The 26,634-nt window shown below is 41.5% G+C and overlaps 1 protein-coding gene across 3 annotated transcripts; it reads left to right on the top strand.

Annotated features, from left to right (window-relative positions):
* Positions 1 to 979: 979 nt before the first annotated feature.
* Positions 980 to 26,270, top strand: map3k21 (mitogen-activated protein kinase kinase kinase 21). 3 transcript variants are annotated; one of them, XM_030442313.1, is made up of 11 exons: positions 980 to 2,737; positions 14,789 to 14,969; positions 15,075 to 15,223; positions 15,614 to 15,789; positions 17,687 to 17,927; positions 18,033 to 18,155; positions 19,412 to 19,501; positions 20,152 to 20,302; positions 21,032 to 21,126; positions 21,395 to 22,225; positions 22,532 to 26,270. In XM_030442313.1, exons 1-11 carry the CDS (start codon positions 1,945 to 1,947, stop codon positions 22,900 to 22,902), a joined length of 3,201 nt encoding a protein of 1,066 aa, XP_030298173.1. In that variant the 5' UTR covers positions 980 to 1,944; the 3' UTR covers positions 22,903 to 26,270. The 3 variants fall into 3 exon arrangements, with proteins under 3 accessions (XP_030298173.1, XP_030298172.1, XP_030298174.1); XM_030442312.1 differs by having other exon boundaries at positions 981 to 2,737; positions 21,392 to 22,225; XM_030442314.1 differs by lacking the exon at positions 19,412 to 19,501 and having other exon boundaries at positions 982 to 2,737; positions 21,392 to 22,225.
* The last annotated feature ends 364 nt before the right edge of the window (positions 26,271 to 26,634 follow it).

Raw genomic sequence — 26,634 nt, 5'->3', positions numbered from 1 at the left:
TCACTAGATATTCTTGTTACACAATAAAAAGACATCTTTGTCATACTGTCACAACTGTTATTTCTTCATATTCTGTTGATAATGTTAATTCATTATTGAACATTTCAAACTAAAATTCCAACATACTGCACCATCAAAATCTCATGGCATGTACTGATATCCGTGCAAGATAGCCTCTAACCTCTACACGTCTTATCTAATCACTTTGTACATGCTTGTTTTAGCTACCTCAGGGGGTTTTTAAAGACATTTTTGTGAATGTGTACAACATAGGATATAGTGAATTAAAAAACACATTTATTACTTGTTGTATGGTTGTGTATTGCAATAATAATCAAACTCCCAAGGCACACATGGGCATACCTTATGAACAATTTACTTTTACATGTATTTTTTGTATTCAGTTAGGCCTATGTTTATTACTAGAATATTACTTTTGATACTTCGGTACATTTAACATCAGATACTTCAAGACCTTCTCTCGAGTATCGCTTCCATGGGTCACTTTCACTTTTTAGCAAAGTTTTACATTGAAATCATTTTATGATTTTAGCATGACATTTGGGTACTTTTTACAACACTGGTTAGCTAAGTACTCACTTGACACTGGAGTCAAATTCCTTGTATTCCTAAATACTTGGCAAAGGTAAAAGGATAAGTTGTATTTTCACAATAAAATTACTCTCTTCTTTATGTGGGAGGTTTTTGGAAAGGAGTAAATCGTGTGTGTGTGTGTGTGAGAGAGAGAGAGAGAGAGAGAGAGAGAGAGAGAGAGAGAGAGAGAGAGAGAGAGTGTGTGTGTGTGTGTGTGTGTGTGTCAGTCATCTTATATGGTCCACTATTCCCATAATTTCCCTGAAGGCGCGCTCTCCTCACACATTCCTATAGTAGCTCCTCCCCCCTCCCCCCTACTGCTGCGGCGTCACGTGTCATGCACTCCACCAATCAGGGGCTCCACAGCCAGCAGCGAGCAGCAGCAGCGTCCCCCTGATCCTCCGTGCAGCCACTGCTGGGTCCGACTTCGTCTGGCGACAACGGCGATTGGGGGGGTTGTTTTGATTAAAGTTGACGGATTTTTTTTTTTGTGGTCATCTTTTCTACTCCCGTTTTGTTGCGGTGAAACCCAGGATGTTTGTCGTGCTATCTACGTGTTCAACAGTCGGCTCTTCTTCACTTCCCCGAAGGAGCAACAAACTTGGGAATAACCGATCTTAGGAGCAACTTCTCCAACTGCCTTACTAGTTTACAGGCTGACCTATGCTAAGCTAACCCGCTAGCCAATGCCGTTTAAATTCCTGTTAAAAGTTCACAGACGAGCAAGAGAACTTTACACCAAGGGATTCGGCGACTTGATGAGATTTACCGGCGACTTTCAAAGAGAAACCTGTCCCTCGGAGCCTTGCTTCAGTGTATCAGACCGGACGGTGCAGGTGCACCTCTTGCGGCACCTGCGAAAACTTGGTATCTTAGCTCCATCGGTAGAGAGCTAACTTTAGCCTGCTCACGTTAGCGTTTAAAAAGTTGTTGACTAACGTTAAAGTTACTCTCGTCGCACAGGTTGTTGAATTGTTTCGATTTAAGACATCAATTTTCGACATTATTGCTATTTAACAGTCAACCAATACAGTGGTGACACTAGCTAAAAGTGTTTCGGCTAACCGTAGCCAGCAGCCTCGCTGGCTAGTGACCGACCCTCATACAGTTTCACCGGAGTGGCGACGTGGATAACGTTACGGGCTGAAGACGCTCTCTCTCTCTCTCTCTCTCTCTACATCAGGACTGTGGACACGGTTTGACTCTGAAGGGAAACCCCCTCTGTTCTCATCAGCTAGTCTCGTATATGTGACAGCATGAGGATTTCAAGAAGTTACTTTTTACGGTTTTAAAGTTTCCATTTTGTTCTAAACGCTCTGCACCCTATGGTGCCGCTACGGCCACCGAGAAATGAATGTCTCGCAGGCCGCTTTCCCAAACGGTGAAGGGCGGTCGGGCGGCGGTGAAACCGGGGAGCATGCCTGGACAGAGTCTCCCTCAGTTCGGGCATGGGCTCACTCTGCCCCGCTGTGCCAGACTCGGTCCCTGTGGACAGCCGCGTATGACTACGAGGCAAGCGGCGAGGACGAGCTCAGCCTCAGGCGAGGGGACGTGGTGGAGGTGCTGTCCAAGGACGCAGCGATCTCCGGCGACGAGGGCTGGTGGACGGGTAAAATCAACCACCGGGTCGGGATTTTCCCCTCCAACTATGTCACCTACCAGCCTGCTATTTACCGTCTCCCCGCTACGAGCGGGTCGGTGGGGGTACCAGAGCGAGTCCCGAGCTCGCCCGTCCAGATCCCCTTCAGTGAACTGGTGCTGGAGGAGATCATAGGCGTGGGTGGATTTGGCAAAGTTTACCGGGGCACATGGAATGATCAGGAGGTGGCCGTGAAGGCGGCTCGGCAAGACCCGGACGAGGACATAACAGCCACCGCCGGCGGTGTTAAACAAGAGGCGAAACTGTTCTCCATGTTGCAGCACCCCAACATTATCAAACTGGAGGGTGTGTGTTTGGAGGAGCCCAACCTGTGCCTGGTCATGGAGTATGCTCGAGGCGGGACACTGAACCGGGCGTTGACCGGAAGGCGTATCCCTCCACACATCCTGGTCAACTGGGCCGTGCAGATTGCACGAGGGATGCACTACCTACACGAGGAGGCCGTGGTACCCATCATCCACCGTGACCTGAAGTCTAGCAACAGTAAGCACCACTTCAGTTCTTGTGTGATTTGTTTGTGCTTGAGAAATTAAGATAAACAACTTAACTCTAGGAGGAGGAACCATCCACCTGTTGCACATGCAGCAATCCATCTTAAGTTATTTATAATCCTGATCTGCTTGAGTAACTGTAAGTATTAACTTACTCTATCAACTCTGCTTAAGTGGTTATTATAAGACTCATCCATCCAAGGCAATCTCTCAATTCTATTCTAGTGATGGCATGTTAACCTCATGCTTATAGCATTCAGCTGCAATGACAATCTTTACCTTATAAGGTAAACATTGTCATTGCAGCTGAATTTGAGGTTGCTGAAATCTAATAATTCACTGGAACAGCCCTGCCCTTTAGAGGTGTAAAAGGTCTGTGGGCGTATGAAGTGGTGGGGGGTTACCATCGAGAGGATGTGAAATAAAGTCAGAGTTTGTTCAGCTGGGCTGCCCCCGCTGCACTCACCCCTCCTCATCCTTCAACACACACAAACACACCTTCCCAGCCCCCTCTCCACCCCGAGCTGAAATGTTGTTCAAATAAAGTCAGTGATTTACCAAACACATAGCCAGACACACTTGGTCCACACTGTCAGGCCATGTGCTTGACCAACCAGAGCTAATACCAGAGGTCACAGGGTAAAAAGCAGTCAGACAGAGAGCCTATCTAGATAATAATAGAGATAGCCATTCACATTAGGGGTTTTCTGTGGGGCGGGACTCTCAGGAATGATTCTTATTCAGCAGGGATTGTCTGCATACTTTCACAACTGCTACAGACACTTAGCAAGATCATGTAGTTGGAGCTTGGTTCAGTGCAGTGGGTCACCAACTGTGCTAGTTCCTCCACGGGCTGGTAATTGACAACAGGCCAGCAAACTTTAGTTTCCCAGGACTGAATAATGAATGGACAGGACTCCATGAGAAAAAGAGTGCGAGTCCCGCTGACACAGGCTGCCCACTTCAACTCAGGTGTGTTTATGTGTGTAATATGACTCCAAACACTATTTCTCCCCTTTGTGACCAGAGCCTCTTATCAACCTGGGGCCATGTGGGGAGCAGCTCCGCTGTGCTGTTTATCTCCAGCTGTGAGAGTCGAAGTGTGAATACATGTGAAATGCACACAGACCAGACTCTGCACCAGATTAAGACATTTTGATTGCCTTGCAGTGTTTCACAGATATGGAGGGTCCCATGTAGACTGACCATGAAAAATCTATGCAGGTCAAACACAGTGTTTCTGACTGGGCTGCAGACATGACTTGTGTTCATGGTTAAAGTAATAAACAGTTTAGTTACATCTAATTTTACAGTCATATCAACAAGAAAATGGTAGAAGTAAACAGCTGTAAATCCCAATACTAACATTTTTAAATATCTATTGGTACAGTATATTCATTACAGTAAAAACATGTTTGTTGCTTTTCCAGTATAAGAATAAAACGGTTTCAGTCTCAACTGAACTAAAATCCTCACATAATTTTAAATCTGGATAGTCAAAAATTGTGTCTGGTGAGATTTCTCGAACATTTTTCAGATCAAATTTTGCAATAATGTGTTTATGTGCATGTAGAAGGGCCCAACCCTAAAAGTAGTCTTATTTAAGATGGAAGATTTGTGTTAATTATAGGGCAGATGGAGAGAAAGGATTTAACTGCTGTTTAGACAGTTTGAGCTAATCGGATGTTTGAATGTGAACATACACAAACGAACTCCCCCGAACAGGCAGTGCTGCAAACACAAGTTGGTGTCTTTATCCTGCCACTTCACTGTGAGCGAGACGCAGCCTAAGCTTCAAGTAAAGACGGAAAATTTAAAACTAAACTTATGAGAGAGTATTTTTGGGGGAACTGTGTTTTATAAGTATGTGTTTCTAGGTTCAGCTCATGCTAAGCTATCCAGCTGGCGTTTGCAACAGCACAGTTGCCAGTTTCAGGTAGTTGAGTTCCAGGGTCAGAAGTCTGAACATCTGTAGTCAATATACAGTCTTATCTAAATAAAGAGAGAATGATAGAAGCTGTATGTGTTTGCTTTGAATCAGGGCAATGAGTTCACAAAGGACTCTCTCCTGCACACAAACACACATACGGCACCCTGCAGTGTGTCGTGTTGTTTTCCCAGTAAAAACCAACAATGATGCAGCTTAGAGAACTTGTTGCATCTGCTAGTGTGGGCCTGTTTGTTTGTCTTGGCGTTGCGTGTGCGTCGGTCAGTCTAAAAGGATAAAAGGAGTGAGAATTATCTACACGGGGGGTAAAAGGAAAATTGATACAACGTAATAAGTGGTTGTTAATCAGCAATCTGTCACTTTTTTAAATATTTAATGAGCAAAATGTCTCTTTGTGTGGCTGCAGCTCTGATATATATAAGGTCAAGTAGTTTCGCTCCAGTTTTTTTCCTCTCATGATAAACCAGGATGTAGACAGGTACATAATGCAGAACTAAACTTGTCCATCTTCACTCAACTACTCAGCCTGTCATTTATCAAGTTGCAGTGTACACATGCTCCACGCAGATAAACATACAGCTATTTGATCAATGATTAGCCTGTAAAGTAATATGTTGGAAGTCAGCAAGATTTGTCCAATCTCTTTTGTGTTTTTCAACCTAATCTGTAAAATCCCAGCCTGCAGGGAGGAATGTTGCTAATGAGGGATAAAAGCTTAACATACGTTTGCACAATGGACTGGTCAAGCAGCGGTTGCTAGGCTACTGTGGCCAGAAGAATGGCGAGGACTCGGAGGGTCTCAAAGCCCTCGTTTTGTTTTGTTCCGTTCATATTTAATCTCCCAGAGAGCAGCGGTACTCTTTTATTGCCACAAACTGAGGGGGTTTCCCCTTCTTACTTCGTTATTTTTCTCCTTACTTACCTTCACTCCCTTGTTCCTTTCTGCTCCCGCTTGCTTCTTATTATTTTTCATGCCTACTTTTTGGAGACAACACAATTTCTACATTTGAAGAATATTGCTGCTGCTACTTCTTCTTTTTGTTATTAATCAACAAACTGCCTCAACACACGAAGAAAAACAATGAAATGATCCTGCAAACAAGTACCGTCTGTGAAGCTGCAGCCTGTGTAGTGTAGTGCGCCTGTGTGCTAGAGAGCGCTATTGTCATCCAAAAACTATTTACAAACATTGTTCTGTCACATATTCTTTCATCTAAATAAGTATGGACAGTGTAGTTTTCTCTGAACAGTGGCTCCATGTTACCAGTGTTTTGCTAATTTCACAAGCTAAAAGGAGCAAAATGTTTGAATGTGTAATGAAGGAATATGTCCTAAATGCAAAAAGCATGTCTCATGTTTTAAATATCAACAGAGTCCTTTGGCATGGATGCATAAGTTATATCAAGCTCTGGAAAGTCAGACAATATTTGATAGCTCCAAAGTTAGCACCTGCCACCTGACAAATGCTAATAAAAGTTTATATTGGCAAATAACATAAATGAGGCCAGCTGCCATTGGTAGGTTGCTGTATAGGTCTACTTTACTACTAATAGAACTTGATTGACCACCAGTTGTTTGTTTTGCATTGACTCTGCACATTTGTGATGATCAATAAATAATTCCAGACCGAAGTTACAGTTTAAAAAAGATTAACCCTGATAAGGTAACGAGGAGAGGTAATTTTTTATGGCTGCAATCTAAATGCAATGAGTAGCAGTGATTGCAGCAGCTCATTTTTATTTTTTGATAACATTTTCAGGGCTCCAGGGTGTGACTGACTGTTTTGTTTGCTGTCGCACCAGTGCGCCTGAAATTTGGTCATTAATGTAGTTTATTTTATTTTATTTAGTTTATTTGAGCCACTTTTGTTGTTTTTGTTATTTAAGTTCATCAGCTGTTGGCAGATGGACCAAAAAGTTAATTTTATACCTCGCTAGTTGGTATTCATAATTATCGTTGATTCAGGCCTGCTCAGGGATTTGTTGATACCAGGCTTTGTTTTGCTCTGCTTTATCCTAGTCTTACTCATTACATCCTTTAATTGAGCCTTCCCATTTTACAACTCTCTCCCCAAAGCTAGGAGTGCTAGTATAAATAGAGTAGTGGATAAGAGCAAGGAATCACACTGAAACCTGGCCCTGAGCCAGCACTCATAACCTACATTAACGACAGAGTTTCACATCTTGGTGCAAGTGATAGTATGCTAGGAATGTGTGCTTGAATGCCAGTGAAACTGATGGAGTTCCGTTTGGAGCGTGTGCAACAGCATTCTCCCATCAATCTTAAGCTATTGTTAGACTTCATCACCAAGCTGTCCCTGTGCTGCCCCCCTCTCTCTGTCTCTTTCTCCACACTCCCATCACTCGGTAGTTCTGTGAAGACCTGACAAAAGTCGCAGAAGAGCAGGAAAGATTCTTCTTTTACTCAAGTACACTGAAATTGGCACAGATAATAAGTGAAAGAACATGAGTTGAAGTCAGAGTTTAGATGATAAACATCACACTATTTAATGAATGTATTTTGACCTATTGTCGCAGCAACGGGGGGGAAAAGTCCTAGGGCATGTGCTTCTGTTTTTTCATCTCTGTATATGTATCACACTGTGCAAAAAGTGCATTTATAGGTGGACACGATTCCTAGCCAGTAACATTAATCAGCTCATTGCTATTTAACCTACTGCAAAGAGTTATCTCAGGTTATAAAACATAAAATGGGTTGGATTGCCCACAAAAAAATGTGTTATGCTTATAACGCATCTACCAAATTGATGTAATGTAATTAATATGTTCTTGCAGTAATCCTGTAATGTTATTTTCCACTGAGGTAGATTTTCATGTGGCTTCTTTCCTATACGTTTTCTGTCCTGCTATGGTTGAATTAAAACAGTCACACAGCCATGATTTTGCTCCAATTGGGATTGAAATCTGTAAAGATAGAAATAAGGGATGCAGCTACTACACTGGTACCTTCATTAAGAAAAACAACAGACACTAGCTGTGTTTTCATATAATTGTCAAGGGGATTTGGCGTGTTTTCATCAAGTCGTTTGGAGTGAATAAAGTATTCTATGAAGTTAGCAGCTAGGGCTATATTATGCATGGCTGCATTAAACACGGTATGAGAGTAACAGGTTGGAAACTGAAAAAGAAGTTTGCCAACTACCAGTTGGCATCAAAGAACAGGAAAAAATGTGCCTCCGCATACCATTCATGCTTTTGCAAGTTATGGGAACATCTGAGAAGAAGCCAACAATAGAAATTGTTCTTCTTCAGCAACACCTGATCAGATTTCTTAAGTAAATGTTGGCTATGTCAGAACTTTGGAAAAAGGTCTTTCCATATGCCTCAAAGCACACAAACTGTGTTTCTCAACACACACAAAAAAAAATCTCATCAGCCTGCTGCACTGTTAATGTATGAAAGTACTAAAACGATTATAGCTATCTTACACAATCGGGTTTCCCTGTGAACCACTCTACTTATGTGGGAGTAGCACTGCAAAAGACCTCATAAATCCTTTTTTTCATTACTGGGTCATAACAAGTTCACTGCAGGAGAGAAAACAGTTACGCTTGATGTAGTTCAGAAAAAGTATCCCTCCAGAGAATGTTTTTCCCCTCCTGTAATTTTTCTGTTGTCGTGCTCTACTTCTGGAATAAGTGGAATCACAGAGGAAAAGTTACCAAAGCTTGACTAGGTGTTGCAGGGCAACTTTTCTCAGGCTTCCCACAATTACCCCTGGTGACACACAGACAGTTACTGCCTGTCTTTTCTCTGACGAGAGAATGGGCAGAGGGGAGAGAGGAGGAGTGGAGATGCTTTCACTGTGTTTTTTATGACCTCTCCCTGACTGCACCTATTGTTGCAGGGCAGGGTGAAAAGGAAAAGGGCCCACAGCTGAGAAGAGCTGCCTTCTGAATCAACCAATCCCCTCTGTAGCTCCCGAGCACATTGATAGATGCTAATACAGCAAAATGCACTGGCTGTACACCTTTAACACTTGTTATGTTTTAATTAGCCCAGTTATGGGTTAATTCAAGCTTAAGCAAACACAAACTAGGAGAGGAAGAGAACAGACAAAGAGTAAGTGGCCCAGAGAGACGTGACCATGATAGATGGATTTAGCCAGCCATTAGCCCTGATCCTTTTCCCATCAACCAGAATGCCTGGGGGCACTCTCATTTCAACAGGGAGAGACAGACCAGGCGGGGAATGTTTAGCAGCCTTGTTTCTGCTTACTACAGGAAGCCCTCTTGCTCTCATGCTTAGTCTGTTGGCACAGTTAGGAAAATACTGCCACGTCAAGTTAGGAGGCTGCACTTTACAGCTACCGTGGGGCATCAATACTTAGTTATACCACACAGAAAAATAAGGAAGTCTCAAGGTTATGCTGAAAGCTGACTGCTTAATAGAAGACTAGTAGGCTGTTCCATTTGAAAAAAGTTAATCAGATTGTTGGCATCCAAAAAACATCTTCACATAGCACTGTTGCTAGAGAGAGAGAGATTAAAATGTTTAACTGGTTTTGTGGTTCATTACTCAATTCTGCTTCAAAGCTTGTGTTAGTTGTGGATATTTGACATGTGTATCATATTCATGAAATACTATGGAGGTATGGATGTATCCAAATAGTATTTAATATGTTAAAAGTACTAGAGGCATGAGCGATACCTTTTGTCAGTATAAACCAAATTTAAAGGCCCATTGTGTTGTGATCTATTGGCAGAAATGGAATGTAAAAACCCTAATTGTATTTGTGTATTACTGCCTTAAACTAAGAATAATTGTGCTTTTCTTACCATAGAAAGAGTCCGCCGCATTTGTAGAGTAGCCATTCTTTTCACATTTTTAGCATCCCTAATAGAGGTGGGTTAAGGCGAGGGGTATTCAGTTGGTCTCATTCTGCAACCTGACCTCCATGTGCCACTAAATCTTATTTATCTTATCCAACCCTCTACCACTTTACCTGTCCACCCTGTGTTGTGAATGTGTACAATCTGCATTTACTCCCACGTAAAGTGACCCTGTAATAGTAACAGGTATTTTTTGACTCCGGCCCCTCTTCATGCTATGTGTGTTGAATTCGAGGACACTGGCTTGTTATTACTTTTAAATCAGTCTCAGTTCAAGCAGCAGTTGAACATTGTTCAGTTGGCACTGCGTTTGAAAGAGAAACTGATGTAAACGTTATTTAATTAGTATCCGATGTTAGTGGCTTCTGTGCTTGACAGCTGTCTGATCGGTGCATCAAACAACAGAGATAAGAAAGAAGCGTGATTTTCTCAAATATTAAACTTTATCACTGGTTTGTGAAACTTCAGCTTCTGCAGACATATAGAGTAAAACCTATATGAAAAGCTATTTTTATATCTTCGAGTAGAGAAGGATTGGTCATGTTTTTCCAAAAAGAGTATTTTTTCTTTTTACCTTGAGGGGTAGAAAGCAATGGGAAGAAGCGTGGGAGCTGCTTTGAAGGCAGCAGCTTTGCTTCTGATCTTCCCACTGTTGCACCATGAAAGATGGGTCTGCCTGAAGATTCACTGTTGGAAAGGGGAATTAAATGGGGGTTGGACTGAGGGTGGGGTCTGCCTTGCAGGCATATCCATCTCCAATTGCGTTGCACTGTTGTCCGCTTCAAAACATTTTTTTCTTTTGAAAAGAGTGAGAAAATATAGACTGAGAGAAGCAGAAGAAGCACAGAAAAATACATGCAGCCCAAGTTCTTACCTGTTGAGAACCTTGATTACAAAGTATCACAGGACTTTTATAATGTTGATAAACAATTAATAAACATTTCACAAAAATCTTAAATCTTAAAGTAATCTTATCAATTTTAGATGTTTTTATCACACCACAAAGGTTTCACACATCACCTGGAGCTTGTGCAGCTACTAAACCAAATTACCTAGACAGAAAGAATATACAGGTTAGGTTGTCTTGCCCTTAAATGACCCTGGTATACCTGCAAAATTCACAGATGTCAGTTTATTTGTCTTGCATGTGTGTGAATATGCACTTCTTAAAATGTACTGACACTGCCTACAAACAAGTAATTATTATGTTTAACCCACTTGTCCTTGTCAGACATATCCCACCCAAACATCCTTGTAGGACGAAAACATTACTTGAGACTTACTAGCCACTAGCCTGATTTTATGCATTAGCTGAACACAGGTACTGGATCAATCTTCCCAATACAGGGTGGGGCTTTAGCCTGAGGCTGGACTTCTAGGATGCCTCTAAATCAAAGTCAAGTAGAGCATATCTTTGTGCAGTTTGGATGCTGTTTTGAAGCTTCAGTTTCATGTACTGCCACATGATTATTTTTGGCAATGGCACACAGACATTGTTTTAGTGTTTCGGCATAGTTTCCTTGTTAAGAAAGAAAAATAAAAGAAAAGGGGGAGGGAGAGAGAGGTGTTTTCAAGAATTACTTAATTTCAGTTTAACTTTAGTTCTTTTTAACGTACAGCTTTTTCCTGTAGGCTATTCTGATATTACAAGGCTAGGTAAAATAACTTGATATGAGGCTTCTTGATGAGATTAACCTATCCTAAATAACGTAGGAAGTAGAACAGGTGAAGAGGTCATGGGAGGTGGACTTCAAAGAACACCAGGTGGCATATATTGGCTGGAGGAGAGCCATTAGTCATTGAAGAGGAGACCCTGATGAGTGTGTCATTTACCACCTGTTATTACATCAAGTATTATCTCGTTAGTTAAATTAAACTGGTTCGCCATTTACGACATTAAAATTTGGGATATGTGTAGTGATGTGCAGTGCTGCAAAAATGTCTTCTCTTCGTTTGTTGTGCTTGAGATTGATCTTAAAAATTGTTTTTCATTCACTGAATAAAACCCCTCTCATATTCGGGATCTCAGAGAGTAACAAGGGGGCAGGAGTTCAGAAATGTAAAGCAGACCATGTGGGGTTTAAAAGTAATCAATCAAATCTTAAAACCACAACATAGCTTTTTACTTTAGTGGAAAAAAAACACTAAAAAAGGCTTTGTGATTGGCATTTTTTGCAAATAGTTTTGAGAAAACAGTAATATTATCAGCTTTTATTGCCCTTTTTATTTTATTGTTTTTTTTTATGAAATGAGATTTAATTGATTTATTATGTCTTTTATTTAACAGTTCATCAGTTGATTAAAAGTACAGAGCCATGACAAAAACAAGTATTTGTCTCAAGTTTTATGAACTGCATGCTTGGTTAGATTGGATAGATAGATCAATCACATCACAGAGATCACATATTAACTTGTAGTGCCTATGTAGTTTGTTTGTTATTACCTCCTAATAGACTTAAACAAAATGGCCGGCCAGGATTCAAAGGGGTTGTGCAGCATAACGTCAGCATGGAGTCATGTAAACGGGAGCTAGGTCTTCTATCAGAAATTTCTAGAGGGCTGACACTGAAGAATCATCGAGCTACAAAGAAAGTATTTGGCACGATATTCTATCAGCCAATCACCACAGACGGGTATATCCCAAAACCACTGTTCTTCTCAGTTGTGTAACTAACCCATCATAAGTCATTATAGAGCTACAGAGCCTGCCGGGAGGAATCTATGGAATCACTGAGAGAGGACTTGACAACAGGAAGTAGGAGTATATCATTGGTGTAGTGAAACCTGTTTGTAATGGAATTCCTATTGTTGCAGCCTGGGTAGAGGATCCCCTCTGTGCCCGGGGCTAGTAATGGCACCAATACTCTGGTTATAAGTGGACCTATTGGAGCCACACTACGGGTAAAATGCTGTTTGACATCATTTCACATCCATTAAAAATAGTTTTGGATGCTCAGAAAAACTGACTTCCTGTGTTAATTGGGATAACTGCTGTTGTGTTCGCACAAGACAAGCCACATGACTTTGTCCTTCCTTAAAGAGTCAACTTGAGATGAGGGTGAGGATTGCAGAGTATTAGAGATTTAATTAAGAAATACACATTAATGGACACATTTTATGGTAGTAACGGCTTACTTTTCTCAAGCCCTTCTCCATTTTTCAGTACATCTGGTCTAGTCTTGACACAATTTGTTGTGTAAGTGGTCACAATATATTCTTCAGGAGGGTTGAAGATCAGTATGCATCAGTGTAAGTGTAAAATAGGTGCAGTTTGTGGTTAAAAAGTGAAGAAATATTGTGAGTGTGTGTGTTTTGGCAGTTTTTGTTTGGTTCTGCTGTGGAGGAGTAAGTCCAAGGTCAGCGAGTGATAATACAACAGCGGCGCCGCTACTTCTTTCATGTAATACTTGCATACAGACGTCAGTGAGCCTCTGCTAACAAATAGCTTTTGTGCCAATCAGTTAAAAAGCTTTTCAAGTGAACACTGTGATACAGAGCTTGAAGAAACTCAGATGACTTTATCAACACGTTTGTCAGCACTGTTTATATTTATCATTATATCCGTTGTTCCCATGGGAATATTACTACACAGTGTATGTGCCAACAATACACTCAGGTGTTTCACAGCCAGGATTAAAACAAACACCTAAGTGCCTCTGTCAAACCTCCTGAAGGGGCAATTAGACCAAAGAGTTGTAGTTTCTCTGCTGTGGGATCAACACAGCTGGCAGGACGTGTTCAAATTGACCTGGAGTGGTGGGACTACGTGTAAATAATGAAATGGGACAGTTTGTAATGTGAGGAGATCTTGGCAGAGGCAAAAACAAATGTTGAAAATAATACCAAGAGAATAAAAGGATCAAAGAGTCTGTTTTGGCTGTTGATGCACCTCGTGGAGAAGGCTGCTTCTTCTTGAATATTTGGCAGTTGGTGTATCCACACACAGAGAGGAGGTTTATTTCTGTTGACAGAAGAAAAATGTTACTACTCCCCCAGTCGCCACCTAGTCATTGGCATCACATGTCATATCATTGTCATCAGACTATATCATCTTTCTATCGTGTATGGCATATAATATTGTGGTAAGAGTTGTCTTTCCTGGTTTTAAAGGAGCATTACAGTAAAGTGAACTGCCAGCTTACTGGGTCTGAAATGTCCTTTACCCGTGTAGTCACAACATTCACACTACTGATAAAGATATATCACAAATCTTATTGTGTGATATTTTTGTCAAAATACCAAAAGTCATCCCTACAATATTGTTGCAACATCAATTCCAAGGTGTTTACAATATTATAATATTTGATATTGTTTCCAATTCCTAAGATTTATAAAGTGCTTTTGAAATGATTTTAGAATATTTAGACAGATATTGTGTTTCATATAGGCTATCATTTAAACTGAGTCATATTAAAAACTTCATTAGGAAGTAGCGTTGGACATTTTTAAATTTTTTTTCTCCAAAAAGTGTATTAATTCATCAAGAAAAGAAAAATTGCAGCAGCAAAACAGGACTGTTTGTTTCTTGTGTAGTTAGTATTTGATGCAGTAACGTATTTATATGAGTGTATTAACCTCCTGAACAGCTGGAGTCTAACATCAGATCAACTTTGACCTGAGAAGCAAAACTGATCCAGTTACAGTACTTGAAGAAAAAAGTACTTTAATTACTTACATTAATCTCTCTTATATTAGTTTTTGTGTAGTCATCATGTGTTCACTGTTTTGTCCTCACCAAGAACCAGTCAGAAAAATGTTTGTGCATGTGAGTAATTTATTTATTTCAGCACATAATTGGCACAGAGGGTTTTGACACGTCGGTCGGTTGTAGCTTCACTGTGGCAGGTGTAGCGTTACAGGCAGGTTTGGAGGGTTCTGGCTGTTTTTAATGTGCTAAACAGTCTTAGGACCCGAGGACAGGTGCTTTGTGGTCCTGTCACCCTTCTGTTTCTACAGTAATAAATGACCTGCATACCTCTGCTGGCCCTGTTGAATATCAACTATCATCTCCTCACCTGCACGGTTGTCTTCTTCTCTGTCCCCCACTCTTTGTATCTCCATTTCTCTTTCACTCGCCTTTCTCTTTTACCCCCTCTCACATCTGTCACTTACATCCCAGTCCTGTCTTTCCACTTTTCCTTTTCTCTCAGTCACTCAGTGCTTGTTATTCCCTTTTTCCTCACACATCATCCCTTTATCTTTTGCCCTCTAACGTATCCCTTCTGTGTCCTCTCTCATTTCAGTTTTATTACTTGAAAAGATTGAGAATGACGACATCGGGAGGAAGACCTTGAAAATCACAGATTTCGGCCTGGCCAGGGAGTGGCACAAAACCACGAAAATGTCAGCTGCAGGCACCTACTCCTGGATGGCCCCTGAAGTCATCAAGTCCTCTCTGTTCTCCAAAGGCAGTGACGTCTGGGGGTAATGACAAAACACACCACACACAGACCCAAGAAAAAACAGTCTGCTCTTTCCTATTTCTCTAATACATTGTTTAATCCTCTGTCTTTGTTTTCCTTCCACCAGCTACGGTGTCTTGCTGTGGGAGCTGTTAACAGGGGAGGTGCCATACCGTGGGATAGACGGCCTGGCTGTTGCTTACGGTGTCGCAGTCAATAAGTTAACTCTACCAATCCCTTCCACCTGCCCTGAACCCTTCGCCAAGCTCATGGAAGGTAAATTAGCATAGGAGACATACCTGCATGATGTTTGTTGTTTTCTTTTTTTTCAAAGTAAGTTCAAGATGTTTTTTTAATGCTGTTTTATTTGTCTTCTGCATTATGACCAAATCCCTGAGGAGACGTGTTGTTACTTTAAGTTACTTTACAATCTTATTGAATATGTATAGTAATGCATTACTGATTTCACTCTTCGTGCATTACTTAAACCAAAGTATTAGCAGAAGTACAACTAGGCATCATAAAAAGGAAAAGGGTAATATTGTTTCAAAGCGGGTAATCAAAGCACAGAAAAGACAACTCATTTTTTATTGTCTAAAAGACACTTACTGTATATACACTGATGACTGTATTCATGTGTCTTAACATTGCAATGTGTGTGTCCAGAGTGTTGGGACCAGGACCCCCACGTGCGTCCCTCCTTCTCCTGCATCCTGGAGCAGCTGTCGGCCATTGAGGAGGCGGTGATGGCCACCATGCCCCAGGACTCCTTCCACAGCATGCAGGATGACTGGCGTGTGGAGATCCAGGAGATGTTTGATGAGCTCAGGACCAAAGAGAAGGTATATTTATAGTACATATGACTTGCTTCCTGTTCCTTTTTTTTTAAAATTATTGTAGTCTGTGCTTTCATTTTTTTTAGTGATGATACACATTGACTTGTCCGTTATTTAAATGAGATGCAGGATCACCGGGGACAGCTTTGACGGACTAAAACATTTAATTGGTTACTTTCAGTGGACAAGCTAATCACGCAGTTAACAAAACAAAGCCATTAATGCCGAGTTGCTTTAGCGTACTTCCCCTTGTTAAGACCTTAATCTGCTTCCTGTATAAGTCTCCCGTCGTTGGCTTAAATAGGAGGGTTAATTAGTGTTTGTAGAAATAGCAGGATCAGCACACAGAGCTGTGTCGATGAATGGTGAACTGAATGACACATATACTGAAAACTCCACAGGTGCAGGTGTTTTTTGAGAGATTTGTTTTGTGGCTTTTGTTAAATTATTTCCTTTTTTCTTACGTGCCTCTGTCAGTGCTCAACCATATTCTTATACCCTTGTGTTACACATCACCCAATCAATCAAATTCCCACTCAGCCGTTCCCTGTCCTATAATCTGCACCACTTCACTATAACGAAACTCTTTTACGGTTCAGTATGTAACGCTTTCATAAATCAAGAGAAGGAAAAAAAGAATGCAACATTTCCCCATCATACATTTTCATGAGATTCTTACATCAGCAGATTTCCTGTAAACATCCCACAGTAATCTGTGTCTAGGTGGGTGGCTGGAGGGGCTTGACTGTAAAGCTGCTTTATGGAAGTCATCCAGTGAGGATTATTATTACTCAGCTGAGTGCAATTAGAGAGAAAACAGAGGGAATGAAGAAAGCTAAAGAGAGTCATGTCTCCTCCCTTGGCTTACTCTGTGTAACACAGGCTGAAACAGCAGGCAGTAATCTCCTGAACTTGTAATAGACGGAGTTATCTAATGCACTGCTAACACTCCCACCTGTTTTTATAAATGTCTGTTTGCGACCGCTTTTCTCTTGTTGGAAGGGAATTATAAGATGTACTTCTGTTTGTTTTTCTACAATCCATATTCTCTTTTCTGAAAAGGTGATGGTGTAGAAGCCCTGATATCTAACATGGTCATGTGTTAATATTAGTGTAAATTCATCCTTTGAATGAGTAATTCTCAAACTTTTTCGTACTGAGGACTCCTAACCTGACACTAATTAAACACCACAGACCCCCTTTTGGTAAGATATTGTCCCAGGCCCCTCCATCTAATAGAACAGGTTTAAATATTCCCTATTCGTGGGTGGACTATCCAACACTGGAATTCTGCTTCACTATGAATGCTTGGCCGCCACAAGAAGTTATCTAGCGGTAACTTTGCTGACACCTGCTTAAACCTTAAAAAGTCAAAAGGATTGTGAGGCCACACTTTAATGGTCTGTATTCATACTGCAAATGAACATCATGTGAGAATTTGCTTTTCTGTTCTGCAGAGGTTTCTGTCCTCCCTAAGCTCGTCTTAGGACACCTGCGTTACCGTTTAAGTGCAGACTTTTTCTTTTAGATTTTTTATTAAAGAAAGTATGAAACACTGACCAAAACAGTCACACATTCTGTTTTTGTCTTACTCAACTATTTCCTCTTTTGCTGGTGAACCCCTTGAAGGACCCCTATGTATCTTACTCTGTTTTGATGAAGTTATCTGAAACAGGCTTCACTGGAGCAGAAGATGGTCTGTCACACTGTCTAACTGAGCACTTGCCAAGTATTTATTTTTCTCCATTTAGCTAATGTAGATTTTCAATTTCAGATAAGACAACTGATGCACAACATCCATAAACATCAGCCTTCTCTCTGGCTCTGTCAGAGTGTACCCAAGAGATTACGACCACAGAAGTCTGTCTGCTAATTTAAGCATGTATGTATCTGGTTCCTCCAGGAGCTACGTTCCAGAGAAGAGGAGTTGACGCGGGCCGCCCTCCAGCAGAAGTCTCAGGAGGAGCTGCTGAAGCGTCGCGAGCAGCAGCTGGCAGAGCGGGAGATCAACGTGCTGGAGAGAGAGCTCAACATCCTCATTTTCCAGCTCAACAAAGACAAGCCCAATGTGAAGAAGAGGAAAGGCAAATTCAAACGGTCCCGCCTTAAACTGAAGGATGGAAACCGCATCAGCCTGCCCTCAGGTGAGCTTGAATGTGGTCCTGTAGAGAGCATTTGTACTGTGTTAAACATTTTATGAAGGAAACATGTTGGTGTGTAATCTCTCTAACTGTGTAAATGTTTTGTAGACTTCCAGCATAAGATCACTGTGCAGGCGTCACCTTCCATGGACAAGAGGCGAAGCCTTCATAGCACCAGCTCCTCTCCTCCCAGCAGCCCCACACTCATCCCTCGACTACGAGCCATTCAGCGTGAGTTCACTGTTTGTTTGTTTCTCCACATTCACGCTTTTCAAAGTGTGACGTCTGATTTTCTCCTCCACATCTGTGTCCGTGTTCTTGTTGATCTATGTTTTATGTAATTGGCTTGGATAAAATGAAATCTGCATCTTTAAAAACACAATGATCCTGAAGAAAAAACATTGTCTCTTAGAAATTGAACTGGGAACATGGAGACATGTCTTTCATAACAGCGTCTTTCACAATGACAAGAGCTGTGTGACCAAAAGCTCCAGAGCCACGAGCAGTCAGCCAGTTGTTTGAACAGTTTGATAATGTTGTTAGTCGCGGACCAACGCCCCTGCACTAACTGGAACAAATTCCTCTTGAGCATTTCATGGTAGGTCCTAATATTCAGACAGAGGCTGCAGATCATTGCTCAGAAACACTTTTAATTTGTTATGATTAAACTTTAATGGATAAACATATTTAAATGGTGTCAAAAGATACCACACAGCTTCCTTTAAATCTGGAGGGAGACGCTCAGAAGCTTCTTTAACATTTAAAAAAACAGAATAAGTATATTTACTGATAATTGTTAGGTCCAAAGTGTCCCAATATATATGTCTTAAAAGGTGCTTTGAGTAACAAGATACATAGATTTTTTTCACAGAAACACACAGATATGAACAATACATGAAATTAACGTTTGATTAGGGATCATACATTTCAATATGAATTGACTCCAAAAGGAAAAGCTATTACGATTTTCTTAGCTGAGGACAGTATGTTTGTCCCGGGAATGGTTTTGCTTACATCATACACATAAATACATACACTCATGGCCTTACATTTAGTTTTAGTTGCACTGTTACCTTGTGTAAACTTGTGATAATGTCAGTACACAACTCAACAAATGACATAACAAAGGTCTGGTTGTTTTTTAGACATTTTAATGCAGAATTAATACATATTATACTTTAAGGTTTACTGTTTCAGTGCACTGATGTCATTTCATTGATTAAAGTTTATTGTTTAACTGTTAAATATCTTTGTCACACATTTTTTATAACAACATTTGAGGTTCATTGCAAAAAAATGTGTATGTGTCAATATATGTCAGCAGTTTGGCATCGACTCCAAACACTGAGTATCAGTCTGGCTCGAGCAAGTTTCAGGCAAATATGTACACATGCTTCCAAATAGATGCATCCCTAAATACAATGCTCAAATGTTTTCATCATAAAACTAATGTTGGTCAGAGGTAACGTATATGTTTCCCTCCTCAGCGACGTCCTATATGCAGAGCTTGCATGTTTACGAACAGGATGTTGATCTGACCAGCGAGCTCACAGCCCACTGTGGGCTCGGGAAGAAAGGCAAGCGATTGGCTACCCACACGCAGCGTGGGTGTGGCTCACAGCACCAAATGCTGCATGTGATGTTTGGCTAATTGTGATGATTGAAAGGGTTTGGTGCCTCAGAGCTTCACATCAGTGGGGATTGTCTGTGCTGATTTGCGAGGTTTTCTTGAAGTGTGGATTATAACAAGAGTGTGGTGTTTGCTGCTGGTTTTAAGTGTTTCACAGGTTTCTGCTTTACCTGAAAATCAAACTAGCAAGTGACCATGATGAAGTTCATGCCACAGATTCAGGCCAATGTGCCGTTCTATTATTATTAATGTTATTAATTTTAATAACAAATACTTATTTTTATGAGAACTTTGGCCCGAATCTGTTGCCCTGACATCTTTAAATCTGCCTCTCCTAACAACTTCAAGATGACTAACACACACCTCTAAGAAGCTTATTTAACAACAGCATTTTGGGCATTTGTTCCTGATTTTTGATTTTACATTTCCAGAAATTAATATATGTTAGTGATGATTAACACCCTTCTGGAGAAAGATCACCAGTGATTTTGCAGGCAGCAAAATGCCTCTAAATAATCCACTAGAAGTTCTTTCCTTGAAAGTACCGACTGCAGATGTTTGATTGTGTGGTTACCCTTGTGGTCACTGTGTTCACAGTTACTCAAGATGAAAGCAACCGTACCTGGGGCCGCAGCTCCCTCTTCAGGCCAGAGGAGTTTGATGATGTGAAAAAGGGAATCAAAAAGAAAGGAAGGACCTGGGGCCCCAGTTCAGTACAGAGCAAAGAGCGGCCTGCTACTGCTGAGAGGTAGAGTTTATAAACACACACACACACACACACACACACGTTGACAGCACCATCTTGAGTCTATGCGTTGTTACACTGGAGCTTACAGTATACAGACTAGACAGAGAAAATGTAGTTTACTAAATTCTGTGTGACTGAAGTGTTAAGGATTTATTCTTTTCTGCTCAGCACGTTTTTAAAGAATGCTATTGAAGTTCTATACAGTGAATTCATTTGTTTTTAAACACTCATGAGGACTCTCATTGTCTCGATGCATTCCCTAGCCCATAACAACTAAATGTCTAACCCCAACCCTTACCTTAATCTAAATAGGGCACCGTAACATTTATTTTTTGATAAAAATCACTCCGCAAATCACTTTCTCATTTAAGCGATGTCAAAAAAAAATCCCAGATCCCAAAGTGACATCTTTTAAATTACTTCTTATGTCCAACCAACAGTCCAAAACCCAAAGACTCTTTATTTACCCTCATAAATGACAAAGAAAGGCAGCAAATTTGCTTGCAAACACGGACAGCGGTTACTTTTCTTGTGATGGGCTAATCGTTTCATCGATCACATGTTGCAGCTCGAAACCGAAACTTAATACTAACCTTAACCTCAAAACCAAGTGTTAACCTTCAGACAGTCCTCTGACGTTGTTTTAAAACAGAAATTGGTTCTCTTAAAGATACCAATGCAGGTCCACAGACTTGGTGTGTTTCATGTTTTCTGGTCTGTGGTTTTCAGAGTGCGTCCTCTGTCAGACGGCAGTAACCCCTGGTCCACCAGCCTGGTCAAGTCCCAGAAGTCTGTCCCCCTCGCTGCCCTGTTTGCTGAACAAGGTGAGCTGAAAATCCAATGTGATGCTGTATGGTTTGATTGAATAACATCTTTTGTTTGATATCTAATTAATTATTGTGGAAATTTGCTTTGTTTGTCAATATTATGTGTAATGTTTTTTTAAAATATGAAAAATAAGATTTTAGTCATTTGGAGAGTACTCTGACTCGTCCAGTGATATTTATTATGGTCAAGGGGGCTTGTTTGGTCCCTCAGTCATGTGTTCACATTAATATAAAATATTGTTTTACACTTGTGTGTTTTCAGCAGGGGCCGGTAAAGACGAAGCATTCTCGCAGGAATGTCCTGACAACAGCTCCAAGCCAAAGCAGCTCAAGTTCCCCAACCAGGTGTACATCGATCTACCTCTGTGGAGGGACGAGCAGCAGCAGTCTCAGAGCCCTGGTGGGCATTGTGGGCCGGGAGATGCCGGGGTCGGGGCCGGAGGTCAGGGTGGCCCACCAGAGACCACAGACGACCCCTACACCACCACATCCACCTCGTCCACCTCCACCACCCCACAGCTTACCCCCACCAATAGCCTGAAGCGGACGTCAGCTCGACGCAAGACAGACTCCGTGCTGTACGGCTGCGGCTCGCTGCTGGCGTCAGTCGTGCTCGGATACGACATCAGGGAGGCTCTCAAAAACTCGGCCCCTGGGGAAGAAGGTGAGCCCCAGCGCGAGGAGAAAGAGAAGAAGAAGAAGGAGGGCCTGTTTCAGCGTGCGACCCGGTTTCGCCGCAGCACCTCACCGCCAAGTGGCAGCCGCTCACGCAAAGACGAGGCATCGTCAAACCAGACTTCCATCCAGCCTGTCAATCTCATCTCCATGTCGGCCATTATGGAATGCAACTCCACCAAGTGTCTCTTACAGTCTGAGGTGGAGGTGTCAGAGTCCAGCCCCGGGAAGGCGGAGCTTGTGGCAGTCAATCATGAGGCAGAGCCAGCCAGACCTGGACCAGCAGCTTCTACAGAAAGCCAGAGTAACAAGACTGCAGCTAACACACAGACACCGGTGCAAACCCAAAGCCAGCCGCCAGAGCAGAGCAACCACAACACAGGAACACGTCTACGCAGGAAGAAATACACCACCAACCACAGTGAGTAACAGAAAAGAGGGGAAGGAAAGCAAGCATGTATCTTAGGCCTGACAACCGATTTAAGAATTTATCAAATTCATTATATCTGCCTACTGTCCATTGCAGTCCATTTTGCGATTGAGTTGACTGATGGATCAGTAGATTTATCAACATCTGAACGCTGTTCCGGTGTGGCTCTTGGAGCGTGATTAATCGGCTTTATTTTTTTTATGATCAGTTAGTCACCCTACAAATACAACCTTTAAAAAGATCTGTCTTGAAAAAATATATTAACGTGCACAAAAATGTGTGTCTGTCTGTTTCCAGCCAATGGCCCAACCACTCTGCCCCCGCCGGCCCCACAGAAGAAGCAGGACAAAGAGAAGGACGGAGTGTCAGAGAAGCCCTCGAGTGGAGAGGCCTTCTCCAGACCTCGGCCAGTTTCATTCCGGGCCAAACCCCACGCCTGGGCCCTGCTGCGAGGACGCAACAAGAGCTACTCCCTGGGCCACTACTCCGGAGAGAAGACGGCACAAAACCTGAACGTGGTGCTGTCCTCGGAGGTGGGGATGGGCTGCTCCCTGCTGGACATGGACACAGAGGGCCAGAAACGAGACTGCACTGTGCCGCTGTGCCGCATTCAGAGCTCCCCGGCGCGGGCCTCCGTCTTTGAGCTGGAGAAAGAGTTCCTCTCTTGAAAGGTGATCAGCTGTGGTCATCCTACGTAATCTAGAGTGTTCCAGAACAGACAGACACAATTTTTTTGGCCTAAAACTCCTGGAGGGTTTAGAACCAGGCTGCCTTTTTCCCCCAGCTCTATAACATAGAACCCAGCTTTGTCTTAGCACTAGAACATAAAGATGTCCGTGTTCTAGAGCGTAACAAGTCTGAGACTTCTAGATGACATCGACAATACTCACCTCAGTTTGAGGACAATCTTCCTACGTCTGAGGCCTTACACACTGCCTTGTCTTCATGTAGAACACACACACAGTTCTGACAGTGAAGCAGAACTTTACAGAGTCGGACCAGCAGCTCCTCCTCTCACCCCTCGGTGCTCGACTGCCACCTCTGTTCGCTCATCCCTCTCCCTCTCTCTCACCCTCTTCGTTTCTCGTTCTGTTGGTGCAGCTCAACGTTGACCGCTGCTGCAGCTTTCGCAACACAGTACCCTCACCTTTTTATTTATATATATATTTTTATAGGTAATTTAATATGAAGAGACTTGACCTTACCTTAGCGACCAGCAGGACATACATTCCATGTCAGTTTCAAAGTTGTGCGATCACGCTTTTTTTAGATATTTTTGACTTGAGAATCATGCATGCATGTACCCTTAAAATGTTGAACAAAAAAAAATAATTATGCCTTGTTTGTAAATATTTCTTTCTATTCATTATCAGCCTAATGCTGGCAGTTGTTTTGTATTGCATATATGCTGTTTTATGACTGTTTTAAAAGTCAGCGATGCTGCAGTACAGTTTGTATTCGAGGGACAGGTTACATACTGGATCGCTGCAGGGATGCAAGTGCATTTCCTCCCAGAATGCCCTGAAGATTTTAGAGATGCAGGTAGAAAACACTGGAAGTCCTACTGAGCAAACATGGAATCTTTTCTCCTAAAAGTTGGATCAAATTTTAAATGACCATTGTGGTCATGGGTTACTAAAATGGAGTATTTATAGAAGATGGTTTTTTTTTTTGCTTTTTTTGTTAATATTTCTTGTACTCGGCACACTGCAGCAACAAGCCAATTGGCAGAAGAAATGTTGGGATGTACGTTTCTGCAAACCACAGCCATGTTGCAACTTTATGTTTCTTTGCTTAATTCTCAATGTTCTTGTGGTCTAACATGTGGTTTAGGCACAAAAATCATTTGTTGGGGTTACAAAAAGATCACGTGTTGGTTTAAAATATCCGGTGTTGGAAAATGTCCCAACGTCTTGTTAAAATGTTCTGTATTTTAGTTTACAAATGTTGAAACTGTTAGCGCGATATGACACGTCAATATGGTACGTATGACATGTATAAATTCGAGCATATCCGTGGTTTGCAGAAACAAAATGCTGCCATTTCAATCTGGCGACTCACCTGGCAGCAAAGTGGGGAGACACTTCAGCCACACATGTTCATGTCAGGAAAAGCTGCCCCTAAGTAATGAATTTATGATCCAATCCCCCTGATGACAGCTGATCGGCTGGAAATGCATTGACACAGCATAATTTCAGATTTAAGTCATGAAAGGATTTCTACACAGCCCGGGAGTGACCACACAGAGAATTTTTCAAGTGAAAAAGTTATGTCCAATTCATGTCCTCAGTTTTATTATCAGGCACAGAATTTTGCAATTGATGCAGATAATTTTTTTTAAAGCTCAACTTTGACTTGGTGAGTCTGCATCTCAGATTTCCCCCGTATTGCCATTACTAATTAATGTACCTTACATCACTGTTATGTTTAATTGGTTTGTCATTTAATTTAGTTGTTTTTAATTTATATAGACCGAATCACATTGTTTACAAAAACTAACATTAGGTTGGCGAAATACTTCACCTGCCACCAACTACAGAAAATTACGGCTTAAGTTAACCAAAACTAGCAGTTAAACCAAGATGATGTCAGAGCTGCTAGCAAAGCAGCACAGCACATAAAATAAGCAAAGAAGAAGCGTCAGATAGGTGGGACCACTGTGTTATACTCTTTATCTTTAAATATAATAGTTAGAGCACAAACAAAAAAGTTTTCTGATGTCACAGATCTCCACAATGCAAATTACCGGCCAGAATTTTTACCGCAAGTAACTGTTGTTACCGTGGCGTCATGATGATTCGGTCTAAAGCAAGATTGACATTGGGAAATAGTTTCCCAGTGTAACCAATCGCCCTTATTGTCAAACTCTCAGGAATTTGTGGAAACTTTTGAGGACAGGATTTGGCTTTTTGGCTTGAGAGTAAAGACAAAGTTTGTAAAGTTTTAGCCTGTTAATGGCTTCCTCAGGATGAACAATGAATTCATTATCCTGATTCATTTTCACAGGTTTTTCTCCGGTTTGTCTTACTATGCAGCACATACTGTACCTCCTCCATGGTCACTCCCGGACCTTTCTCCTTAAATAATGAACAAATCAATTAACATTCATTTTGAAATGTTAATTATACTCCCCCAACTTTTTATTGCTGTCTACCTTCAGTCTGCTTTTGAGACATTCATCAGAGACGGTGTCTCACTTTTGAAGGACAAAACAAGGGCTCATTTACAGCAACATGAATTCCCAAATAGTGTAAATATAGCTGTGACTCCTGATGTGTGTCACTGCGACATCTGTGGATGAGTTAGAATGTGAATTATCCCATGTTGTGTGTGTGTGTGTGTTATGACCACTGACTGTCAGACCAACACTGTAAAGGCCTTACTAATCACCAAGCTGTTAAAGGTGCAGTTTACAAGCCAAGACATCACCCAATTCACCCCGTTTTCATGAATGAAGGGGTATTCTGTAAATACCACAATGCACTGGTACTGTACATTAAACGTTCCCCTCATAGCCTGCAGTTTGTCCGCCACAGTCTGGTGGTAATGAAAATGTTTTTGTGTATTATAAACATTCCACTACATTAGACAAACTGCAGCGAGAATATTTGTGATACGAGTTAACAATATGGTGCATTCAGGCTTCTGGCTATGGGACCAAATTCATAGTACCAGCACTATGGCCTCTCTGTCTTCAGGACCAAAACCACTAAATGAACTTAGCTGCTAGTGAGGAGTTCTTACAAAGAAAACGACTCTGTACGAAAACTTCACAAACAACCTCAGAGGCGCGGTGCAGCGCCTGTTTGCTGAAAGACCCAATCAACCTTCAGAACAAATAAGACTTCCTGTTAAGTGCAACAACTTCCTGTAAATCTTTTCTGTCACGCTGAACGTGTCAGGTTTTAGCTTTGAGTACATCTGTTTCAGTGAACCGTGTTTTTGTTATCATTACAGTATTGGTTATTTCACGCCTGATTGATCAAGAGTATCAAGTTTATCAAATATTTTGAATAAAGTCGAAATCAAGACTAAAGTTGCCTTTTCATTCTTTTTTCGAAGCTGCATGTCCACAAACACTTGATGCTGGTTTTTTCCCTTAAAAAGGTTCAAGATGAAAGAATTGGCTGCCTGTTGAGTTCATACTCCAAACCACCAGGGGGCAGCATATCGCCACCAACTGTAGCTGCTATCAGCTAGTTTCAATTCAGTTTATTTTGGTCATTTTCAACTTACACTACAGAAATACACTGGTAAATAGACGATAATTTTACTTAATGCTTGTTTCAGAAAGACAAGCGTTGATGAGAAGGGGCTAGCTGGTTAGCATGCTAACCAGTAAATATCCCAGCCACAGTACATCATGACATCTAAACTGTTAATTCTTCACACTGATAATT

This window comes from Sparus aurata, chromosome 15 (genome assembly GCF_900880675.1).
Source record: "Sparus aurata chromosome 15, fSpaAur1.1, whole genome shotgun sequence".
Lineage (NCBI taxonomy): Eukaryota > Metazoa > Chordata > Actinopteri > Spariformes > Sparidae > Sparus > Sparus aurata.
This window is presented reverse-complemented; position numbering and strand designations above follow the sequence as displayed.

Bases quoted from the DNA above. Each gene is read 5' to 3' on its own strand.
- map3k21 (XM_030442312.1), top strand. From the start codon at position 1,945: ATGAATGTCTCGCAGGCCGCTTTCCCAAACGGTGAAGGGCGGTCGGGC. The intron at 15,224-15,613 runs GTAAATTAGCAT...GTGTGTGTCCAG, and splicing joins CTTCGCCAAGCTCATGGAAG to AGTGTTGGGACCAGGACCCC. The intron at 15,790-17,686 runs GTATATTTATAG...TGGTTCCTCCAG, and splicing joins AGCTCAGGACCAAAGAGAAG to GAGCTACGTTCCAGAGAAGA.